The sequence below is a fragment of the Anoplopoma fimbria genome, chromosome 15 (assembly GCF_027596085.1).
Source record: "Anoplopoma fimbria isolate UVic2021 breed Golden Eagle Sablefish chromosome 15, Afim_UVic_2022, whole genome shotgun sequence".
Taxonomy (NCBI): Eukaryota; Metazoa; Chordata; class Actinopteri; order Perciformes; family Anoplopomatidae; genus Anoplopoma; species Anoplopoma fimbria.
Genome location: NC_072463.1, coordinates 205414 through 228403, shown reverse-complemented (window position 1 = coordinate 228403; position 22990 = coordinate 205414). Strand labels below are relative to the sequence as shown.

Here is a 22990-nt window from a genome sequence, read left to right as displayed (position 1 = left end):
TAGTTCATAATAATACATCATTTATTAGTTTATTATAATGTTAATCTCCAATGTAACTCAAATTCACAAACAAATGATGTGGTCGAGTAAAAAGTACATTAGTTACTACTGAGATGTAGTATAGTAGAAGTATAATATAGTATCATTTGTAATTCTCAAGTACAAGTACCTCAAAATAGTACTTTAAAACAGTACTCTGTACCTGTCAGTTACTTTCCAGCAGTTTGTCTGTAGTTGGGTGAGGCTCCACCAAAGATCCTCTGTGAGAAGGAGGACTCACTCTGACATGGATGTGGTTCATCGTAGTCTCCTCTGGTGACTTCTTAGGCCTTCCTTATTCCTGCTGGGTTCATCGGAGCGATGTTGATGTAATTATTCTCTAGAACACCAGAGAGAACAAACAAAAAGAATTGAGAAGAAACAAGAATAGGACTAGTTTAACCGATTAAACACCACCAACTAAACTTTAGTATCTGTAAACTGTTTTCTCATATTCATAAACTACTTCACTTCCTTTATAGAAGCCCTGTAAAGAAAGAAGTCAAGCAGGACATGTATCAAAGTAGTCACTGTAGTCCTGAGGAATGCGGTCCCTGAATGTCGCTCAGAGTGAGACCTCCTCCTGTTGTTCCTCTCTGTGTCTTGACGTGGCGCCGCCATGTTGTTTTGCTTCGTTGTCAGCAGCAGAGGAGGAGCAGAGAAGAGAGGAGCAGCAGAGAAGAGCAGAGAGGAGCAGAGGAGGAGCACATAGGAGAGGAGAGCAGAGAGGAGCAGAGAAGCAGAGCAGAGAGGAGCAGCAGAGAGGAGCAGAGGAGGAGCACAGAGGAGAGCAGAGAGGAGCAGCAGAGAGGAGCAGAGGAGGAGCACATAGGAGCAGAGGAGAGGAGAGCAGAGAGGAGCAGAGAAGCAGAGCAGGGAGGAGCAGCAGAGAGGAGAGCAGAGAGGAGCAGAGAGGAGAGCAGAGAGGAGCAGAGAAGCAGAGCAGAGAGGAGCAGCAGAGAGGAGCAGAGAGGAGAGCAGAGAGGAGCAGAGAGGAGAGCAGAGAGGAGCAGAGAAGCAGAGCAGAGAGGAGAGCAGAGAGGAGCAGAGAAGCAGAGCAGAGAGGAGCGGAGGAGCAGCAGAGAGGAGCACAGGAGCAGAGAGGAGCACAGGAGCAGAGAGTGGCTGCTTTACCTCCACACGGGGACTCACCTGTGTGTCTCACCTGCTAGTGGAGCTGCTGTCCCTTACCAGCTGTTTAATATCAGTGAGTGACGTCTGCTGTGATCGATCAGAGCTGTATTTAAACTTCGAGTATTTGTACCTTGACTTACATTTTCTGCTTCTTTGTACTTTGTCAGCGGGAAGTACCTCACTTTATACTGCGATCTGATTTATTGATTTATTGATTTATTGATTTATGGTTTGACTGAACGAAGTGGTGGAAAGAAACAGAGTACATTTACTCTAAACGCAGTTTTATGGTACTTTACTTGTACTTTGTTTTGAGTATCTCAGTGTAGTACTTCAGTATGCTTAGTAGTACTGCAGTATACTTAGTAGTACTGCAGTCTAGTTAGTAGTACTGCAGTCTAGTTAGTAGTACTACAGTGTAGTTAGTAGTACTACAGTGTAGTTAGTAGTACTGCAGTATACTTAGTAGTACTGCAGTATACTTAGTAGTACTACAGTATAGTTAGTAGTACTACAGTGTAGTTAGTAGTACTACAGTATACTTAGTAGTACTGCAGTATACTTAGTAGTACTACAGTGTAGTTAGTAGTACTGCAGTGTAGTTAGTAGTACTGCAGTGTAGTTAGTAGTACTACAGTGTAGTTAGTAGTACTGCAGTGTAGTTAGTAGTACTGCAGTATACTTAGTAGTACTGCAGTATACTTAGTAGTACTTCATTATACTTAGTAGTACTACAGTGTAGTTAGTAGTACTGCAGTGTAGTTAGTAGTACTTCAGTGTAGTTTACAGACGTACTCTGATCTTGTTGTCTCCCCTCCCCCAGCTTTTACCTGACAGTGTGTGTGACCCCTCCCGTCTTCCTGCGTTGCCATGGCGACCTTCCCAGAGTACATCACCCAGAACGAGGAACGTGACGGTGTGCGGTTCAGCTGGAACGTTTGGCCGTCCAGCCGGCTGGAGGCGACCCGGATGGTGGTCCCGGTGTCGGCTCTGTTCACCCCCCTGAGAGAACGGCCCGACCTGCCGCCAATCCAGTACGAACCGGTCCTCTGCAGCCGCGCAACCTGCCGCGCCGTACTCAACCCGCTGTGGTACGCATCACCACTCTCCTGTGTGACATCACAGAGTCAGTGGTCAGCGATGGGAGTCAGGGGTCAGCGATGGTAGTCAGCGATGGTAGTCGGGTGTCAGCGATGGGAATCGGGGTCTCAGATGGGAGTCGGGGGTCACCGATGGGAATCGGGGTCTCAGATGGGAGTCAGGGGCACACTGATGGTAGTCGGGGATCACTGATGGTAGTCAGGGGTCAGCGATGGTAGTCAGCGATGGTAGTCGGGGGTCAGCGATGGTAGTCAGCGATGGTAGTCAGGAGTCAGCGATGGTAGTCGGGGGTCAGCGATGGTAGTCAGGAGTCAGCGATGGTAGTCAGCGATGGTAGTCAGGAGTCAGCGATGGTAGTCGGGGGTCAGCGATGGTAGTCAGGAGTCAGCGATGGTAGTCAGGGCACACTGATTGTAGTCAGGGGTCAGCGATGGTAGTCAGGGCACACTGATGGTAGTCGGGGGTCAGCGATGGTAGTCAGGGCACACTGATGGTAGTCGGGGTCAGCGATGGTAGTCGGGGTCAGCGATGGTAGTCGGGGGTCACTGATGGTAGTCGGGGGTCAGCAATGGTAGTCGGGGTCAGCAATGGTAGTCAGGGCACACTGATGTAGTCAGGGGTCAGCGATGGTAGTCAGGGGTCACTGATGGTAGTCAGGGGTCACTGATGGTAGTCAGGGGTCACTGATGCTAGTCGGGGGTCAGCAATGGTAGTCGGGGGTCAGCAATGGTAGTCGGGGGGAACACTGATGGTAGTCAGGGCACACTGATGGTAGTCGGGGGTCAGCGATGGAAGTCGGGGGTCACTGATGGGAATCGGGGTCTCAGATGGGAGTCGGGGGTCACTGATGGTAATCGGGGTCTCAGATGGGAGTCGGGGTCACTGATGGGAGTCGGGGGACTCTGATGGGAGACAGGGTGTCATATGGGAGTCGGGGTCTCCGATGGGAGTCGGGGGTCAGCGATGGTAGTCAGGGCACACTGATGGTAGTCAGGGGTCACAGTCGGGGTCAGCGATGGTAGTCAGGGGTCAGCGATGGTAGTCAGGGGTCAGCGATGGTAGTCGGGGGTCAGCGATGGTAGTCGGGGGTCAGCGATGGTAGTCAGGAGTCAGCGATGGTAGTCAGGGCACACTGGTGGTAGTCAGGGGTCACTGATGGTAGTCGTCAGGGGTCACTGATGGTAGTCGGGGTCAGCGATGGTAGTCGGGGGTCAGCGATGGTAGTCGGGGGTCAGCGTAGTGGTAGTCAGGGCACACTGATTGTAGTCAGGGGTCAGCGATGGTAGTCAGGGCACACTGATGGTAGTCAGGGTCACACTGATGGTAGTCGGGGGTCAGCGATGGTAGTCGGGGGTCACTGATGGTAGTCGGGGTCGGGGTCTCAGATGGTAGTCGGGGGTCACTGATGGTAATCTGATTGTAGGGGTCTCAGATGGGGGTCAGCAATGGTAGTCACTGATGGGAGTCGGGGTTCAGCGACGGGTCTGATGGGAGACAGGGTGTCATATGGGAGTCAGCGGGGTCTCCGATGGAGTCAGGGGTCAGCGATGGTAGTCAGGGCACACTGATGGTAGTCAGGGGTCACTGATGGTAGTCGGGGGTCAGCGATGGTAGTCAGGGGTCAGCGATGGTAGTCAGGGGTCAGCGATGGTAGTCGATGGTAGTCAGGGCACACTGATGGGTCAGGGCGATGGTAGTCAGGGGTCAGCGATGGTAGTCAGGAGTCAGCGATGGTAGTCAGGGCACACTGATGGTGGTAGTCAGGGGTCAGCGATGGATGGTAGTCGATGGGGACAGTCAGATGGTAGTCGTGGGGTCAGCGGGGTCAGCGATGGTAGTCGGGGGGGTCAGTCGGGGGAGCGATGGTAGTCAGGGCACACTGATTGTAGTCAGGGGTCAGCGATGGTAGTCAGGGCACACTGATGGTAGTCAGGGGTCAGCGATGGTAGTCGGGGGTCAGCGATGGTAGTCGGGGGTCACTGATGGTAGTCGGGGGTCAGCGATGGTAGTCGGGGTTCAGCGATGGTAGTCAGGGGTCAGCGATGGTAGTGAGGGGTCAGCAATGGTAGTCAGGGCACACTGATTGTAGTCAGGGGTCAGCGATGGTAGTGAGGGGTCAGCAATGGTAGTCAGGGCACACTGATTGTAGTCAGGGGTCAGCGATGGTAGTCTCGGGTCAGCGATGGTAGTGAGGGGTCAGCAATGGTAGTCAGGGCACACTGATTGTAGTCAGGGGTCAGCGATGGTAGTCTCGGGTCAGCGATGGTAGTCAGGGCACACTGATGTAGTAGTCATGGTAGGGTCAGCGATGGTAGTCAGGGCACACTGATGGTAGTCAGGGCACACTGATTGTAGTCAGGGGTCAGCGATGGTAGTCTCGGGTCAGCGATGGTAGTCAGGGCACACTGATGGTAGTCGGGGGTCACTGATGGGAGTCGGGGGTCACTGATGGGAGGGGTCAGCGATGGAAGTCGGGGGTCTCAGATGGGAGTCGGGGTCTCAGATGGGAGACAGGCTGTCAGATGGGAGTCGTGGGTCTCTGATGGGAGTCGGGGGTCAGCGATGGAAGTCGGGGGTCACTGATGGGAATCAGGGTCTCAGATCGGAGTCGGGGGTCAGCGATGGGAGTCAGGGGTCACTGATGGGAGTCGGGGTCTCTGATGGGAGACGGGGTGTCAGATGGGAGACGGGGTGTCAGATGGGAGTCGGGGGTCTCTGATGGGAGTCGGGGTCTCAGAACGTAGTCGGGGTCTCTGATGGGAGCCAGGGTCTCAGATGCAAGTCCGGGTCTCAGAACGGAGTCGGGGTCTCTGATGGGAGTCGGGGTCTCTGATGGGAGTCGGGGGTCTTAGATGGGAGTCAGGGGTAAGCGATGGGAGTTGGGGGTCATCGATGGGGGTCGGGGTCTTAGATGGGAGTCGGGGTCACTGATGGGGGTTGGGGGTCTTAGGTGGGGGTCAGGGGTCACAGCTGTCTAACATCCAGTCCTCTTGTGTTCCAGTCAGGTTGACTACAGAGCCAAACTCTGGGCCTGTAACTTCTGCTACCAGAGGAACCAGGTTCAGTATGAACACAAATATTCAGTCATTCACAACTACAGAAGAGAACTTTGACTCTGGTTCTGGTTCTGACTCTGGTTCTGGTTCTGACTCTGGTTCTTTTTCAGTTTCCTCCATCTTACGCTGGAATCTCTGAGGTGAACCAACCGGCTGAGCTGCTGCCGCAGTTCTCAACCATTGAGTATGTGGTCCAGGTAAGACAGAGAGACAGGACAGACAGAGAGACAAACAAAGAGACAGACTGAGAGAGAGACAGGACAGACAGACAGACCACATTGTCAGCTGTATGACCCGATGTGGTCTCGGTCCTCAGCGGGGTCCTCAGATGCCGCTGGTCTTCCTGTACGTGGTGGACACCTGTATGGAGGACGAGGACCTGCAGGCCCTGAAGGAGTCTCTCCAGATGTCCCTGTCTCTCCTCCCCCCCACCGCGCTGGTGGGCCTCATCACCTTCGGCCGCATGGTTCAGGTCCACGAGCTCGGCTGTGAGGGGATCTCCAAGAGCTACGTCTTCAGGGGGACCAAGGACCTAAACGCCAAGCAGCTACAGGTACTGACCCAGACCCAGCACCGACTGCCCCGGCTGACACCCTGGTCTTCCCAGTCCGGGGCAGGTAGCTGTTAGTGTTGCAGGTATCAACAGTTCTAACCAGCTGTGAATTTGCAGGAGATGCTGGGTCTGACCAAACCTTCAGCCACTCAGGGACGAGGACCTCAACCAGCCCCACAGCCTCTGTCCAACAGGTAACACACCATGACATGATATATATATATATACACACACACACACACACAGTTGGTAAAATAAGTATTGAACACATCACCATTTTTTTTTGACAAGATGTTTCTTGTGTGACAAATTGGTAATGAGACACCTTTTTATAGGCCATCAGTTGGGACTGAACCAGCTGATATTAATTTGCACTGACAAGGGGCAGGATTGCTTTCTAATGATAGATTTCAGCTGGTGTCTTGGCTTTCCATGCCCTTTTGCACCTCCCTTTCTTCATGTGTTCAATACTTTTTCCTTGTCATTCCATTTTATTACACATAACTTAATTTCTGAACTTATTTGTTTGGTTTTCTTTGTATGTATGGATTACTTGGGTTGTTACCGACATCTGGTGAAAATGTCATGTCAATAGCACCTTGAGAAATATATTTACTGAGAAAAATGGTGACGTGTTCATAGGCCTGTCGCGATAAGCAATAAATCAATTAATCGCGCGATAAATTAAAATGAGCGATAATTTTTTGCTGGCCGCGATAATTTCCATAGGATATATATATATTTTTTTATATCATTGCTTTATTGGCCTAATCTGAGAAGAAATCTATGCCATAAATATAAATATTATAGGCCTTTATTACACGGGTCTTCTCAATACCGTGGAACGCTCCGTTCACTTGCATGATAGTAGTCCGGTAACTTGTCAACCCCAGAGTCTTTGGTAGCTTAGCGACGTCTTTGGCGGACTATTTCTCTGCTGATCAACAGTACGAATGCTGCTAACGAATAAATTGTAAAAAGACACACCATGTGTAGTTATTTTTTCGTTTTGGCAAGTAGCCGTGTAATAAGCGGGATAATGTATAGAATGTCGCCGGCCCTTCAGGGCGAACAGGACACCTCCGCTGCGCGTCGGTGTCCTGTTCGCCCTGTCGGGGCTTATTTTCCCGATAATGACCGGCGTTCTATACATTATATATATTTATAGATATATTCAGCAGAGTAGGCCTAAGTAACAAATGTCGGGTTGAAATCGGGCTCGGGCTCATAATCACAGAGCACAAGGAGTAAACCCCTCAGTCACTTGTTGCATGGTCTGTGGGAGGCGCGAGCCCTGGCGTTACACGCGCAGTGAGAGCCCCGTGAGAAGGACATGGACGGAGAAGGAGTGCAATCGAACAAGGAGTGCAAGCGAATTTAGAATTTTGCCTGTATGTCTGAGCCTAATATTTATTATTTTTTGAAGTGCAATCTTGTTTACATCCTTTTTATTTAGTGTTTCAATTTTATTTATTGTTTTTGGTTGTGTTTGGTTTTTATTCAAGAGAAATTTTTGTTAAAATAGATTTTATTTATTGTTTTTGGTTGTTTTGTTAATTTATTCTGGATATTTTAAATGTTTTCCAGACTTCCAGTTCCAGTGTTCTCTAAAAATAAATGTTTATTGTTCTTCGAAAGGGTGTACGTGCATTATTATGCCATTATGTTCTTGGAGAATGCGTTTGACGCTGACGCCAGCTGCTAACAGCCGAAAAAAAAAAAAAAAAAAAAAAAAAAAAAAAAAAAAAAAAATATTATTAGTTGAAAAACGGCAATATTATCGCTTATCGCAATAATTTCTGTGGCAATTAATCGCCCAGCAAAATTTGTTATCGTGACAGGCCTACGTGTTCAATACTTATTTAACCCGCTGTATATACTTGTGAGGACCCACGTTCATGTAATCCATTCAGGATTATATTCAGAATAAATATCACGGTTTCATAATCAGTTCAGGTGAGCTGGTTCTGTTTGGTTCCTTCTGGGCTTTAAGGGGTTAAAGATTATTTTGAATGGATGAGGAGTTCTTTACAATCTGATCAGGGTTCATCGTCCTTGGACCATCCCGTTAGCAGAGGAGGAAACATCTCAGGAAGATACCGAACCCTTAGACCAGGTCCCCTTAGACCAGGTCTTACCCCTCAGACGGTCTTTTGGAGTGCTGAGGACCTGACCAAATGTCCTCACTAAGTGGTATAAACCGTAAGTCCTCACACAGATTGAGAGACCGGTTCAGGTTCTTTATGGGCTCTCTCTGTTCAGGTTCCTGCAGCCGGTGCAGAAGATCGACATGAACCTGACGGACCTGCTGGGGGAGCTGCAGCGGGACCCGTGGCCCGTCACTCAGGGAAAGAGGCCTCTGCGCTCGCTGGGCGTGGCCATGTCCATCGCCGTAGGCCTGCTGGAGGTGAGGGCGCCGCCTCATTCAGCCCGTTGAGGTGCGCCGCCGTGCCGCTCACAGTCTGCGTCTTTTTACCCACAGTGCACCTTCCCCAACACCGGAGCCCGGGTCATGACCTTCATCGGCGGCCCGGCAACGCAGGGCCCAGGCATGGTGGTGGGAGACGAGCTGAAGACCCCCATCAGGTCCTGGCACGACCTGGAGAAGGACAACGCCAAGTTCATGAAGAAAGCCACCAAGGTGAGTGTGAGCCAGGAAACGAGGAAGAAGAGAACCAACTAAAGGGCCTTTTACCTGTGTGGAGCTGAGGTCACATGGTGTGTGTGTGTGTGTGTGTGTGTGTGTGTGTGTGTGTGTGTGTGTGTGTGTGTGTGTGTGTGTGTGTGTGTGTGTGTGTGTGTGTGTGTGTGTGTGTGTGTGTGTGTGTGTGTGTGTGTGTGTGTCTGTCTGTTGCAGCACTATGAGTCTCTTGCTAACAGAGCGTCCACTAACGGTCACATCATCGATATCTACGCCTGTGCTCTGGATCAGACCGGCCTGCTGGAGATGAAGTGCTGCTCCAACTACACCGGGTACACACACACACACACACACACACACACACACACACACACACACACACATATATCGGGGGTAGTGTTGGTGACCTCTCGCTCTGCTCCCCAGAGGATACATGGTGATGGCCGACTCCTTCAACACGTCTCTGTTCAAACAAACCTTCCAGAGGGTTTTCACCAAAGACGTCCAGGGGTCCTTCAAGATGGCCTTCGCCGCCACGCTGGAGGTCAAGGTAGGAAACACTGCTGGTTAGAATCAGCTGGTTAGACTCAGCTGGTCAGACAGATATCCAGTATTCAGCTCTAGTTCTCCACACATGAAAGAGAATCAATAATCAATAATCTGATCTTTGGTTCCAGACATCCAGAGAGATCAAAGTCTCTGGAGCCATTGGTCCCTGTGTGTCTCTGAACGCCAAAGGACCCTGTGTCTCTGAGAACGTATGTACCTACAGGTATACTGTAGTAGTACACAGTAGTACACAGTACTGCGGAGTAACTGTGTGTGTGTGTGTGTGTGTGTGTGTGTGTGTGTGTGTGTGTGTGTGTGTGTGTGTGTGTGTGTGTGTGTGTGTGTGTGTGTGTGTGTGTGTGTGTGTGTGTTACAGGAGATCGGAACAGGAGGAACGAGTCAATGGAAGGTCTGTGGTTTGGATCCGAGCACCACACTGGCTCTTTACTTCGAGGTGGTGAACCAGGTACGCACACCTGACCTCTGACCTTTAGACGGTCCGAGATCAGTCTGAAACCTCTGACCTCTAGACGGTCCGATCAACAAAATAAAAGCACCAGCTCAGATCCACAAAATAAAAGCACCGGCTCACGTTTCCGTTGTTGTTGGTTTTCTGTAGAAAAACAACCAAACACAGCTGATAGCTGCCGTCACAGGTGAGTTTCTTGGAGTCCTGTCAAACCCCCGTCAGGTGACCCCCACCCTAAAGAAATAATCACACAGAAGTCCATACTCGTTAGTAGTACTTATTAGTATTATTGTTTATTACACAGATGCTCTGTTTCTCCAGAAACTTTCTTTACATGTTAAATCAGCTCAGAAGTTCTCATACAGAACCATGACCGGGTTCCACCTAGAACCACATTTCAAACTGTCCCTGAGAAATGTTCTCTCCTCAGCAGGGAGGTTTCAGTGAGTTCTGGGTCTATCCTGGGTCTATCCTGGGTTCTCTTCCCAGTTTGTCCAGAACACCTCCACAATGAGGCGTCCAGGAGGATCCTAGTCAGACGACGAACCACTTCATTAGTCCCAGTACTGCCGGGGCTGATGGGATTTCAGTGTTAGGTTTTAGAGGTATTGTGGCATGAGCTGAATTTTGGTGGGAGTGAAAAATTTGCCCCGACTGTGGCGCTACAGGAAATGTTGCAGGGTCACCAAAGTCAGCCGGATTCCTCCTCTGCGGACCATGAATATCTGATATCTGGTGGTTGAGATCTTTCACTGTGAACCACTTGGATAAGAACACTGACCTACTGTCCAGACAAAAGTGGAGGTGAGGAAGTGTTCAAAGCTCTGAATCTGAACATGGAAGAACTACATTTCCCACAGTGCAGTGTGACTGTCTCAGGTCGGACTGATGCAGCAGGTGTGTTTGGCGGCTGAGTGCTGATCGAGGTCATAGCTGTGAGTGGATCATGGTGGTGTTGGTGTTGTTGCTGACGAAGGTGGGCGTGTTTCTGCTGTAGTTGTTGTGCTGATGCGATTTGCAGCGTCCAGGTGGAGGGCGGAGCTCTGGGGGCGGGACTCCAGCGGCGTCCCACAACACATCTGAATGAACCTGCAGAGGCTCCGACGCACCGCTGCCCTGTACCTGCTGCAGACGTGTGAACAGACAGGACAGAAGCAATGACTCCCTCCACAACGATGCATTTATCCTACACACTATCTGTGATGGCTCTGCCTCTGTGGAATCATACTTACATCTGTGTCATACAGGTGATCCAGGGGTTGAGGGCAGCGCTGGTCAGAACCAGCCACACAGAGAGGGCTGAGGTCACCGCTGGACTCTGTTGACCGCTAAACGTCTCGTACAGACACACTGAGATGTAGGGCAGCCAGCACACCAGCAAACACACTGGGAAACAGATAGGAAACTTAACCTGGAATACAGGACCATATCAGAACCAATCAGAGGATGACAGTCCAAGAGCAGAGGACTGGGGACTAGTTACAGAGGTCTGAGGACGAGTTACAGAGGTCTCGGGACTAGTTACAGAGGTCTGGGGACTAGTTACAGAGGTCTGAGGACTAGTTACAGAGGTCTCGGGACTAGTTACAGAGGTCTGAGGACTCGTTGCAGAGGTCTGGGGACTAGTTACAGAGGTCTGGGGACTAGTTGCAGAGGTCTGAGGACTAGTTGCAGAGGTCTGTGGACTAGTTGCAGAGGTCTGTGGACTAGTTGCAGAGGTCTGGGGACTAGTTGCAGAGGTCTGGGAACTAGTTGCAGAGGTCTCGGGACTAGTAGTCTCCATCTTCCTCTCTATAAGAACAGCAGCTGAGGCTCCTGGGTATTGTAGTAATAATTCAAACTTGTGGTGCGACCGTTGTCTGGTTGTCTGGGTTACGTGTTGTCCACTCTGTCTGCAGGCTGCTGTGGTGACCTTTGACCCCTCCCTGTTTTTATCACTGTGTGTCCCCATAATGACAGTAATGAATGAGTCATGAAGGTAAACAGAGGAGCTGATTTCTGCTCTACCTGGGAACCTACATCGTGTTCCCATGGCAACATAGGATCACTGTTTGTGTTGGGTTTTATGAGCAACACGTTGATCCACAATGTTATATGTATGTGTGTATATAGATATATATAGATATATATATATCTATATATACATACAGCGGGTTAAATAAGTATTGAAGACGTCACCATTTTTCTCAGTAAATATATTTCTAAAGGTACTATTGACATGAAATGTTCACCAGATGTCAGTAACAACCCAAGTAATCCATACATACAAAGACAACCAAACAAATAAGTTCAGAGATTAAGTTATGTGTAATAAAATGGAATGACAGGGAAAAAGTATTGAACACGCTTACTGAAATTTATTCAATACTTGGTACAAAAGCCTTTGTTGGTAATGACAGCTTCAAGACGCCTCCTGTATGGAGAAACTAGTGGCATGCATTGCTCAGGTGTGATTTTGGCCCATTCTTCCACACAAACAGTCTTCAGATCTTGAAGGTTCCGTGGGCCTCTTCTATGAACTCTGATCTTTAGTTCTTTCCATAGATTTTCTATTGGATTCAAGTCAGGTGATTGGCTGGGCCATTCTAGCAGCTTTATTTTCTTTCTCTGAAACCAATGGAGAGTTTCCTTGGCTGTGTGTTTGGGATCATTGTCTTGCTGAAATGTCCACCCTCGTTTCATCTTCATCATCTTGCTAGATGGCAGCAGATTTTTATCAAGAATGTCTCGGTACATTTTTCCATTCATCCTTCCTTCAATTATATGAAGTTTGCCAGTGCCGTATGCTGAGAAACAGCCCCACACCATGATGTTCCACCTCCAAACTTCACTGTTGGTGTGGTGTTTTTGGGGTGATGTGCAGTGCCATTTGACCTCCAAACATGGTGTGTATTATGGCATCCAAAGAGTTCCATGTTGGTCTCATCTGACCAGACTATATTCTCCCAGTATTTCACAGGCTTGTCTGAATGTTGTGCAGTAAACTTTAAACGAGCTTCAACATGCTTTTTCTTCAGCAATGGAGTCTTGCGTGGTGAGCGTGCATACAGGCCACGGTGGTTGAGTGCATTACTTATTGTTTTCTTTGAAACAATTGTACCTGCTGATTCCAGGTCTTTCTGAAGCTCTCCACTAGTGGTCGTTGGCTCTTGGACAACTCTTCTGATAATTCTTTTCACTCCTCTGTCAGAAATCTTGCGAGGAGCACCTGGTCGTGGCCGGTTTATGGTGAAATTATGTTCTTTCCACTTCCAAATTATGGCCCCAACAGTGCTCACTGGAACATTCAGAAGTTTAGAAATCCTTCTATAACCAATGCCATCAGTATGTTCTGCAACAATAAGGTTGTGAAGGTCTTGAGAGAGCTCTTTGCTTTTACCCATCATGAGATGTTTCTTGTGTGACACCTTGGTAATGAGACACCTTTTTATAGTCCATCAGTTGGGACTGAACCAGCTGATATTAATTTGCACAGACAAGGGGCAGATTGCTTTCTAATTACTGATAGATTTCAGCTGGTGTCTTGGCTTTCCATGCCTTTTTGCACCTCCCTTTCTTCATGTGTTCAATACTTTTTCCCTGTGTCATTCCATTTGATTACACATAACTTAATTTCTGAACTTATTTGTTTGGTTGTCTTTGTATGTATGGATTACTTGGGTTGTTACTGACATCTGGTGAAAATGTCATGTCAATAGCACCTTTAGAAATATATTTACTGAGAAAAATGGTGACGTGTTCAATACTTATTTTACCAGCTGTATATATATGTATATGTGTGTGGTTGGTTGTGTCAGAGACTCACCTGAGGTGGTGACCATGACGACGGAGCTCCTCAGGTATTTGTTAGCGGGGACGTAGTAGCAGTGCAGCTCGTTGCACATGAAGGTTCCCTTGCGGGCCTGCTTCCGGGCCACGTAGAAGATGTACCCGTACAGAGCGCACACGGTGAGGATCGGTGCCACGACGCCCGCCGACATCCACAGCACCACGAAGGTTCTGTTGTCGGGGCTGAAGCTCGGGCAGCAGAGGAACCGCGACTCGCTGTACACATACCTGCCGAAGCCCAGCAGAGGCAGGCCGGCATTCACCAGGCAAAACCCCCAGACCAGGACCAGCACCGCCCGGCCGCGGCCCGCCGTCCAGATGGTGCGGTAGCTGAGGGCGAAGCAGATCTCGGTGAACTTGTCGACGGTGGCCCAGGTGAGCGAGTGCACGGACGAGGTCTGCAGCAGCAGGAACAGGAAGCCACCGGCCTGACACACGGCGCCCTCGCTGGAGTCGCAGCTCCGCCAGGTCAGGCTGTTGTAGGCGCCGAACGGCATGGTGGACAGGCCCAGAGCCAGGTCACTGATACCGAAGCTCAAGGTGAGCCCCAGCGTGTCCGTCCGGAGCTCCTTGTTGAGCAGGACAACCAGCAGGAGGAGGAGGTTCCCACAGACAGAGGCCACGCCGGACAGAACCATCAGAGCGGCGTACAGAGTCCTGAGAGCGTCCGCCATCTTCAGACACCAAGCTGCACACAGAACCAGAACCCAGACAGGTCTAATGTCCACTGGAGACTCTGATCAGACCCCAACTCAACCAGACCTCTAGGTGGATTTTCAGTCAGCTGATCGTTCTGTGAAGAAGCAACAACCAACTCTGAAGATTCAAACCTCCATGCTGTTGCTGTTGCTGCTGTTGTTGTTGTTGCTGCTGTTGTTGCTGTTGTTGTTGTTGTTGTTGTTGTTGTTGCTGCTGTTGTTGCTGTTGCTGTTGTTGTTGCTGTTGTTGTTGATGAAGACAGAACGGCGTGGTTGGACCTCGGTCCTCAGAGACGGTCCACTCCGTTCAGGTTTGAGATGAACTTGTATAATAATTATGAATCCAGCTGCTTAGTGGGAACACTGGTTCTGGTAGAGGAACCAGTGTCTTCACCAGTTCTCCTCCAAAGAGACCGGAACCATCAGGGTGGATCACTGATTCATCAAAGTCCTCATCTCTCCTCCTGGAGCTTTCTACTGATCCTCCGGTCTTCTTCCATGAGAACAGAAGTCTGAGTCAGAATCCGTTTGATGAGTCTGGAGGAGGCGTGTCCTTGTGTGTGTGTGTGTGTGTGTGTGTGTGTGTGTGTGTGTGTGTGTGTGTGTGTGTGTGTGTGTGTGTGTGTGTGTGTGTGTGTGTGTGTGTGTGTGTGTGTGTGTGTGTGTGTGTGTGTGTGTGTGTGTGTGTGTCTCCAGAGGCAGCGTCGCCGTGGTGACGCTGTCAGTCACCTGCTGCGACCATGATGAGAGGACACACATACACACCAACACACATACATACACACACCAACACATACACACACACACACGCATACACACACAGTTATCGGCTGACTTTAATGACAAAACTACCTGAACATCCAATATCCTGTGTGTGTGTGTATGTTTGTCTATGTGTGTGTGTGTGTCTATGTGTGTGTGTACACGTGTCACACAGCCTGATCCAGGTAATGACAGGTGTACAGGTGTGTAATCACGTCTACCTGCTGCTGTTAAACCTCCGGTTGGGTTCAGTGTGAAGCAGCCAATGAGAGAGCAGCGTTCTGTCCTCAGTTTGTTTGATGAATAAAAAAAGAACCAGAGTCGTGGACTGGTCTCAGCTGGATCTGGGTCCGTCCACGGTGGACTGGTCTCAGCTGGATTTGGGTCTATAACTTTATAGAAACAGAACTCTCTCTGAGGTTCTGGTTTACTGATGGAGGTCACAGAGAGGTTTAGGACTAAACTGATTCTGGTTCAAGACCAGATAAAGGTCCCTCCCTGTCACTGTAGTCCCTGAGATAACTGCAGTGATAAGGTTATTGATCCGGTGATTGATCCGGTGATTGATCAGGTGATTGATCAGCAGTGTTCATTGTTGTTGCAGCACAACGCTCCGATCCCTCAGGGAGGACGAGGAGCGATCCAGTTCGTCACTCAGTACCAACACTCCTCAGGACAGAGACGCATCCGGGTCACCACCACGGCCAGGAAGTAGGTACACACACACACACCCCATATATGTGTGTGTGTATATATATGTGTGTGTGTGTGTGTGTGTGTGTGTATATATATATATATATATATATGTGTATATACAGTATATATATATGTGTATATATATATACAATTATACTTTTTCCCTCTGTCATTCCATTTTATTACACATAACTTAATTTCTGAACGTATTTGTTTGGTTTTCTTTGTATGTATGGATTACTTGGGTTGTTACCGACATCTGGTGAACATTTCATGTCAATAGCACCTTTAGAAATATATTTACTGAGAAAAATGGTGACGTGTTCAATACTTATTTTACCCACTGTATATATAGACACACATATATATGTGTGTTCATATACATATATATATATCCACACTGTCTGAATGGAGATGATGTGAATCCATCTGGAGCTCGTTAACATGTTCATCTCTTCCTCCTCGTCCTCGTCCTTGTCCTCCTCCTCGTCTCTCGTGCTCCTCGTCCTCCTCCTCCCCTCCCAGCTGGGCAGACGCACAGACACAGATTCAGAGCATCGCGGCGTCCTTCGACCAAGAGGCGGCGGCCATCTTGATGGCGAGGTTGTCGGTGTACCGTGCCGAAACGGAGGAAGGTCCAGATGTCCTCAGGTGGCTGGACAGACAACTCATCAGACTGGTGGGTTAGAAATAAAGATCAATAAATACAATATTATTATTATTATTTTTACTATTATTATTGTTACTATTGTTATTATTATTATTTGTCTTTTTATTATTATTTGTATTATTATTATTTGTATTATAATTATTTTTATTATTATTTGTATTATAATAATAATAATATTATTATTATTATTATTATTTAAAAAAATGTATTATTAAAACAGTCAGTGAATCTTTCTGTTTCTGTTCAGTGTCAGAAGTTTGGAGATTATCACAAAGATGATCCGAACTCCTTCAGGTTCTCTGAGACCTTCTCCCTCTACCCTCAGGTGATCCACATCCCATAATGCTCTATACCTGTTCTACATCTGTCCATGTGATAGTAATGATAATGTTACCTGTAGGTGACCTGGTTACCTGTCTCTGACCTGGTTACCTCTAGGTGACCTGGTTACCTGTCGTTAACCTGGTTACCTCTGGGTGACCTGGTTACCTGTCTCTGACCTGGTTACCTGTCTCTGACCTGATTACCTGTAGGTGACCTGGTTACCTGTAGGTGACCTGGTTACCTGTCTCTGACCTGGTTACCTGTCGGTGACCTGGTTACCTGTCGGTGACCTGGTTACCTGTCGTTGACCTGGTTACCTGTAGGTGACCTGGTTACCTGTAGGTGGCCTGGTTACCTGTCGTTAACCTGGTTACCTGTCATTGACCTGGTTACCTGTAGGTGACCTGGTTACCTGTAGGTGGCCTGGTTACCTGTCGTTAACCTGGTTACCTGTCGTTGACCTGGTTACCTGTAGGTGACCTGGTTACCTGTAGGTGGCCTGGTTACCTGTCGTTAACCTGGTTACCTGTCGTTGACCTGGTTACCTGTAGGTGACCTGGTTACCTGTAGGTGGCCTGGTTACCTGTCGTTAACCTGGTTACCTGTCGTTGACCTGGTTACCTGTAGGTGACCTGGTTACCTGTAGGTGGCCTGGTTACCTGGTTACCTGTTAACCTGGTTACCTGTAGGTGACCTGGTTACCTGTAGGTGGCCTGGTTACCTGTCGTTAACCTGGTTACCTGTAGGTGACCTGGTTACCTGTAGGTGGCCTGGTTACCTGTTGTTAACCTGGTTACCTGTAAGTGGCCTGGTTACCTGTGGTTAACCTGGTTACCTGACCTGGTTACCTGTAGGTGGCCTGGTCGTTACCTGTAACCTGGTTACCTGTAGGTGGTTACCTGTCGTTAACCTGGTTACCTGTAGGTGGCCTGGTTACCTGTCGTTAACCTGGTTACCTGTCGGTGACCTGGTTACCTGTAGGTGACCTGGTTACCTGTAGGTGGCCTGGTTACCTGTCGTTAACCTGGTTACCTGTCGTTGACCTGGTTACCTGTAGGTGACCTGGTTACCTGTAGGTGGCCTGGTTACCTGTCGTTAACCTGGTTACCTGTAGGTGACCTGGTTACCTGTAGGTGGCCTGGTTACCTGTCGTTAACCTGGTTACCTGTAGGTGACCTGGTTACCTGTAGGTGGCCTGGTTACCTGTTGTTAACCTGGTTACCTGTAAGTGGCCTGGTTACCTGTCGGTGGCCTGGTTACCTGTCGTTAACCTGGTTACCTGTAGGTGGCCTGGTTAGCTGTAGGTGGCCTGGTTACCTGTCGTTAACCTGGTTACCTGTAGGTGGCCTGGTTACCTGTAGGTGGCCTGGTTACCTGTCTCTGACCTGGTTACCTGTCGTTAACCTGGTTACAGTTCATGTTCCACCTGCGGCGCTCTCCGTTCCTTCAAGTGTTCAACAACAGTCCAGATGAGAGTTCGTACTACAGACACCAGTTCAACAGACAGGACCTGACTCAGGCTCTCATCATGATCCAACCGGTGCTCTACGCGTACTCCTTCAACGGACCCCCCGAGGTACCTGACACCTGCTGACTCACCTGTACTAATCAACGTGTGGAGGAGTGGCCGTGTGTGTGTGGCCACAAGGTGTCCCAACCTGTATATTAGCGGTGAGATAACAGACTGGGAGAAGTGGAAACTTTGACGTCACCTGTTGGTTTGTGGACTTCGGTTTAGAAACCTCCAGTTGGTCATTTTGTCCGGCGCCATCTTGTTTTTTTCACCCAGAAGTAACACGAGGGCGGAGTTAAGTACAACTGAACGCCGAATAAAAGTAACACGCAACAAAAACCTTTAAAGAAGTGAAAACACACTGTGAAAGGGTTAAAGATGTAACTCCATGAACGGACAACAACTTCCTGGTGTCGACCTGTCAATCAGTGTGTAGCCCCGCCCTCACGCATCCCCTGCTTTATGGTCTGTTTGACTGTAAATGGAGCATCATTTACTAAATGAACATCATGCTGTATTGAAGAAGACTTGAAACTAGAGATTGAGACCATAAACTCATGTTTACAATGTTTACTGAGGGAATAAATCAAGAGAGAAGTAGAGTCATTTTCTCATAGACTTCTATACAACCAGAGGAGTCGCCCCCTGGTGGACAGGAGAGAGAATGCAGCTTTAACACAGGAAGCATTGCTACTAAAGATACTCTGGCGTTACGTGTTTTTAGTATTGATCAGTCTCTGTAATATGTGATAATCCTGAGACTCAATCTCTTTTCCTCCACCGACTGTAAACGTTTGTGTTTCAGCCGGTTCTGTTGGACAGCAGCAGCATCCTGCCGGACCGGATCCTCCTGATGGATACCTTCTTCCAGATCCTCATCTACCATGGAGAGGTACACACAGAGTACACACAGAGTACACACAGAGTACACACTTTATGTATTAAACATGATCTATATATATATATCTTAAAGGGACAGTAGTGATGTGTGTGTTTGCATGATGAACTCTATAGTCAGTGTTTTATTACTACTGTAGCTTTAAATGAGACGGTCCTACAGATTTACCATTTAACCCCTGTTCTCTGTCTGTCAGGCTGTAGCTCAGTGGAGTAACCTGGTTAATAACCCCTGTTCTCTGTCTGTCAGGCTGTAGCTCAGTGGAGTAACCTGGTTAATAACCCCTGTTCTCTGTCTGTCAGGCCGTAGCTCAGTGGAGTAACCTGGTTAATAACCCCTGTTCTCTGTCTGTCAGGCCGTAGCTCAGTGGAGTAACCTGGTTAATAACCCCTGTTCTCTGTCTGTCAGGCCGTAGCTCAGTGGAGTAACCTGGTTAATAACCCCTGTTCTCTGTCTGTCAGACTGTAGCTCAGTGGAGGAAGGCTGGTTATCAGGAAATGCCTGAGTATGAGAACTTCAGACACCTCCTTCAGGCTCCGGTGGACGATGCTCAAGAGCTGCTGCACACTCGCTTCCCGATGCCCCGATACATCGATACGGAGCACGGAGGCAGCCAGGTGGGGGCGCTAACACGGTTCTACGTCTCTACCTTAGTGCTCTATCAATATGTGTACTATCAGTCCCCCCGGGTCGGGCCGAGCTAAAGAAGCTAATGCTGAAGAGAATCAGTGTGAATATGAGACCACACCCCATCAGAGATATCACAGGTTAACATCTGGTTAAGGTTCTGGAGCCCTGATAGGACGGGAGAACACATGCTGTATAAAGAGGTTAATAAAGTCTGTACTCAATCAATACATGATGATGATGAAGATGATGACGATGTTTTCTTCTTCTAGGCTCGCTTCTTGCTCTCCAAAGTGAACCCGTCCCAGACCCACAACAACATGTACGCTTGGGGACAGGTGAGACCTCACCTTTAGTCTACCAGCGTGTTGCTATGAGACGTGTTGCTATGAGACCCGTTGCTATGAGACGTGTTGTGTGTCCTCTGCAGGAGTCTGGAGCTCCCATCCTGACGGATGACGTCAGTCTGCAGGTGTTCATGGATCACCTGAAGAAGCTGGCCGTCTCCAGCGCCGCCTAACCTCACCGGCTGCCTCACCTGCTGCCTCACCCCCCTCTGTGTTTAGTGTTTATTATTATTATGAGTTCCCATGACAACCAGTCGACCAACACACAAGCCAGCAGAGCCCGCCCCCCTCCTGCTCTCAGCCAATCAGCAGCAGGTCCAGACGTTCATACGTAGTTTAAACTTCCAGTGTTCTGTAGCTGCTTCACAATAAAAGCCAAAATGTGATTTTCCTATACAAAGCTTTTATTGTGAAGCAGCAGCAGGAAGTGCAGACTTTTAAAAGCTGATGTAACATTTTCCTTCAGATTTGACTCCCTGATGGAAACCAGAAGCTGACTGGAGAAACAAAGCTGTAGGAAACACACTATATTTATATTTAAGACATGGGAATCAAACACACGACCTCGGAGCCGTTTGCTCTGTTTCATGTGGCTGTGGCTCAAATATCAGAAGGTTTCAGTGTTTGATGTCAGAAAATATGAAATGTAATAGTTGAACATGATTTTCATAGCGTGTCTGTCCTTTCTGATCATATCTCATGTTGACTCATGTGACATCATCGTCTGATGGGAAGTCATTCATAAAGATCACAGTAGTTATGTATTGACTAGTTATTGACTAGTATTGATCAGCAGAGAACGTGAACACATTTCAGAAACATTTCCACCGTAATGTTTGTTCATCAAATGAATCTCTTTTACAGTGAAATGCTTTATCTGTGGACGACTCCAGGTTGTTGTTGAGTTTCTGTTTGAATCTGTTGAACACTAAAGTCGTGCAGAGAGAAGACGACTTTATGTTTTCATTGACTTCTGTCTCGACTGTTTGTATTCTCATGTTTCTAATAAAACTCTGCTGTGGACAAGTTCAAAGTGTTTCTGTCATTATGGACCTTTTATGACATGCTATAATATTTTTCGACATACTATACTATGACTTTTTATGACGTACTATACTATGACTTTATCAACATGCTATACTTTAATAATAATAATACATTTTATTTATAGAGCGCTTTTCAGAGAACTCAAAGACGCTTTACAGACATTTAAAATCAGCATTAAAAGCTACACACTAAAAACTTAAAACACACAGCATTAGTCAGACATTAAAAGCAGTTTTGAAGAGGTGCGTTTTGATTTCTGATTACCTGTTGAACATTGAAAGATCGTTGCAGTCTCGGGTGTGTTTGGGGAGAGAGTTCCGGGGGGGGGGGGGGCAGCTATGGAGAAGGCTCTGTCGCCCCATGTCCGGTGCTTGGTCCTGACTGGCAGAGACAGGAGGTTGGCATCAGAGGAGCGTAGCCGACGGGACGGAGTGTGGTGATGGAGCAGGTCGGTGAGGTATTTCTTCAGGGTTTTATTCAGTACCATTGCTCCATATAACAGAGGACTCCTACTCTAGCTTTAGTCCGTCTCAGATTGACCATCTTGTTGATAGTGCTGCATGCTCACTGAATGACACTAGACTCTATAGCTCCTCTAAAAAAGAAGCTAATAAAAGAAAGGAGGTTTGCTCCATGGTATAACCCTCAAACCCGAGAATTAAAGCAAATATCGTGAAAACTTGAAAGGATATGGCGTTCCACCAATGTGGATGAAGCGCGGTTAGTCTGGCGAGACAGTCTTAAAATATATAAGAAGGCCCTCCGTAATGCTAGAGCAGCCTATTACTCAGCATTAATAGATTTAAATAAGAACAAGCCCAGGGTTCTCTTCAGCACTGTACCCAGGCTGACAGAGTCACAGCTCTGTTGAGCCGTGTATTCCTATAAACCTCAGTAGTAGTGACTTCATGAACTTCTTTAATGATAAGATTCTAACTATTAGAGACTAAATGTATAATCTACTGCCCTCAACCAGTACCGATCGATCCACAGCTGTAGAACCTGAAATATATTTAGATGGCTTTTCTCCCATCGACCTTCAACAATTGACTTTAACTATTTCTAAGTCTAAACCTTCCACCTGTCTCTTAGACCCGATCCCGACTAGGCTGCTTAAGGAAGTTTTACCTTTAACTAGCAATTCTTTATTAGAAATTATCAATCTGTCTTTACTGACGGGCCATGTACCACAGGCCTTCAAACTAGCTGTAATTAAACCTCTTCTTAAGAAACCTACTCTAGATCCAGAGGTGTTAGACTATATCTAACTATAGACCTATATCTAACTATAGACCTATATCTAACTATAGACTATATCTAACTATAGACCTATATCTAACTATAGACTATATCTAACTATAGACTATATCTAACTATAGACTATATCTAACTATAGACTATATCTAATATAGACTAACTATAGACTATATCTAACTATAGACCTATATCTAACTATAGACTATATCTAACTATAGACCTATATCTAACTATAGACTATATCTAACTATAGACCTATATCTAACCTATATCTAACTATAGACTATATCTAACTATAGACCTATATCTAACTATAGACCTATATCTAACTAACTATAGACTATATCTAACTATCTAATCTATAGACCTATATCTAACTATAGACTATCTAACTATAGACCTATATCTAACTATAGACCTATATCTAACTATAGACTATATCTAACTATAGACCTATATCTAACTATAGACTATATCTAACTATATCTAACTATAGACCTATATCTAACTATAGACTATATCTAACTATAGACCTATATCTAACTATAGACCTATATCTAACTATAGACTATATCTAACTATCTAATCTAATAGACCTATATCTAACTATAGACTATATCTAACTATAGACCTATATCTAACTATAGACCTATATCTAACTATAGACTATATCTAACTATAGACTATATCTAACTATAGACCTATATCTAACTATAGACTATATCTAACTATAGACTATATCTAACTATAGACTATATCTAACTATAGACCTATATCTAAC

At 47.3% G+C, this 22990-nt stretch overlaps 1 protein-coding gene across 1 annotated transcript; it reads left to right on the top strand.

The window, feature by feature from the left end:
- The first annotated feature begins 647 nt into the window (after positions 1-647).
- Positions 648-20930, top strand: sec23a (Sec23 homolog A, coat complex II component). Its single transcript, XM_054614049.1, has 20 exons — positions 648-1246; positions 1997-2264; positions 5276-5333; positions 5441-5527; positions 5647-5883; positions 6001-6077; positions 8146-8290; positions 8366-8524; positions 8741-8856; positions 8951-9074; positions 9202-9282; positions 9450-9539; positions 15435-15541; positions 16052-16205; positions 16444-16521; positions 17935-18096; positions 18839-18925; positions 19393-19548; positions 19831-19896; positions 19989-20930. Exons 2-20 carry the CDS (start codon positions 2044-2046, stop codon positions 20076-20078), a joined length of 2295 nt encoding a protein of 764 aa, XP_054470024.1. The 5' UTR covers positions 648-1246; positions 1997-2043; the 3' UTR covers positions 20079-20930.
- Positions 20931-22990: the final 2060 nt, after the last annotated feature.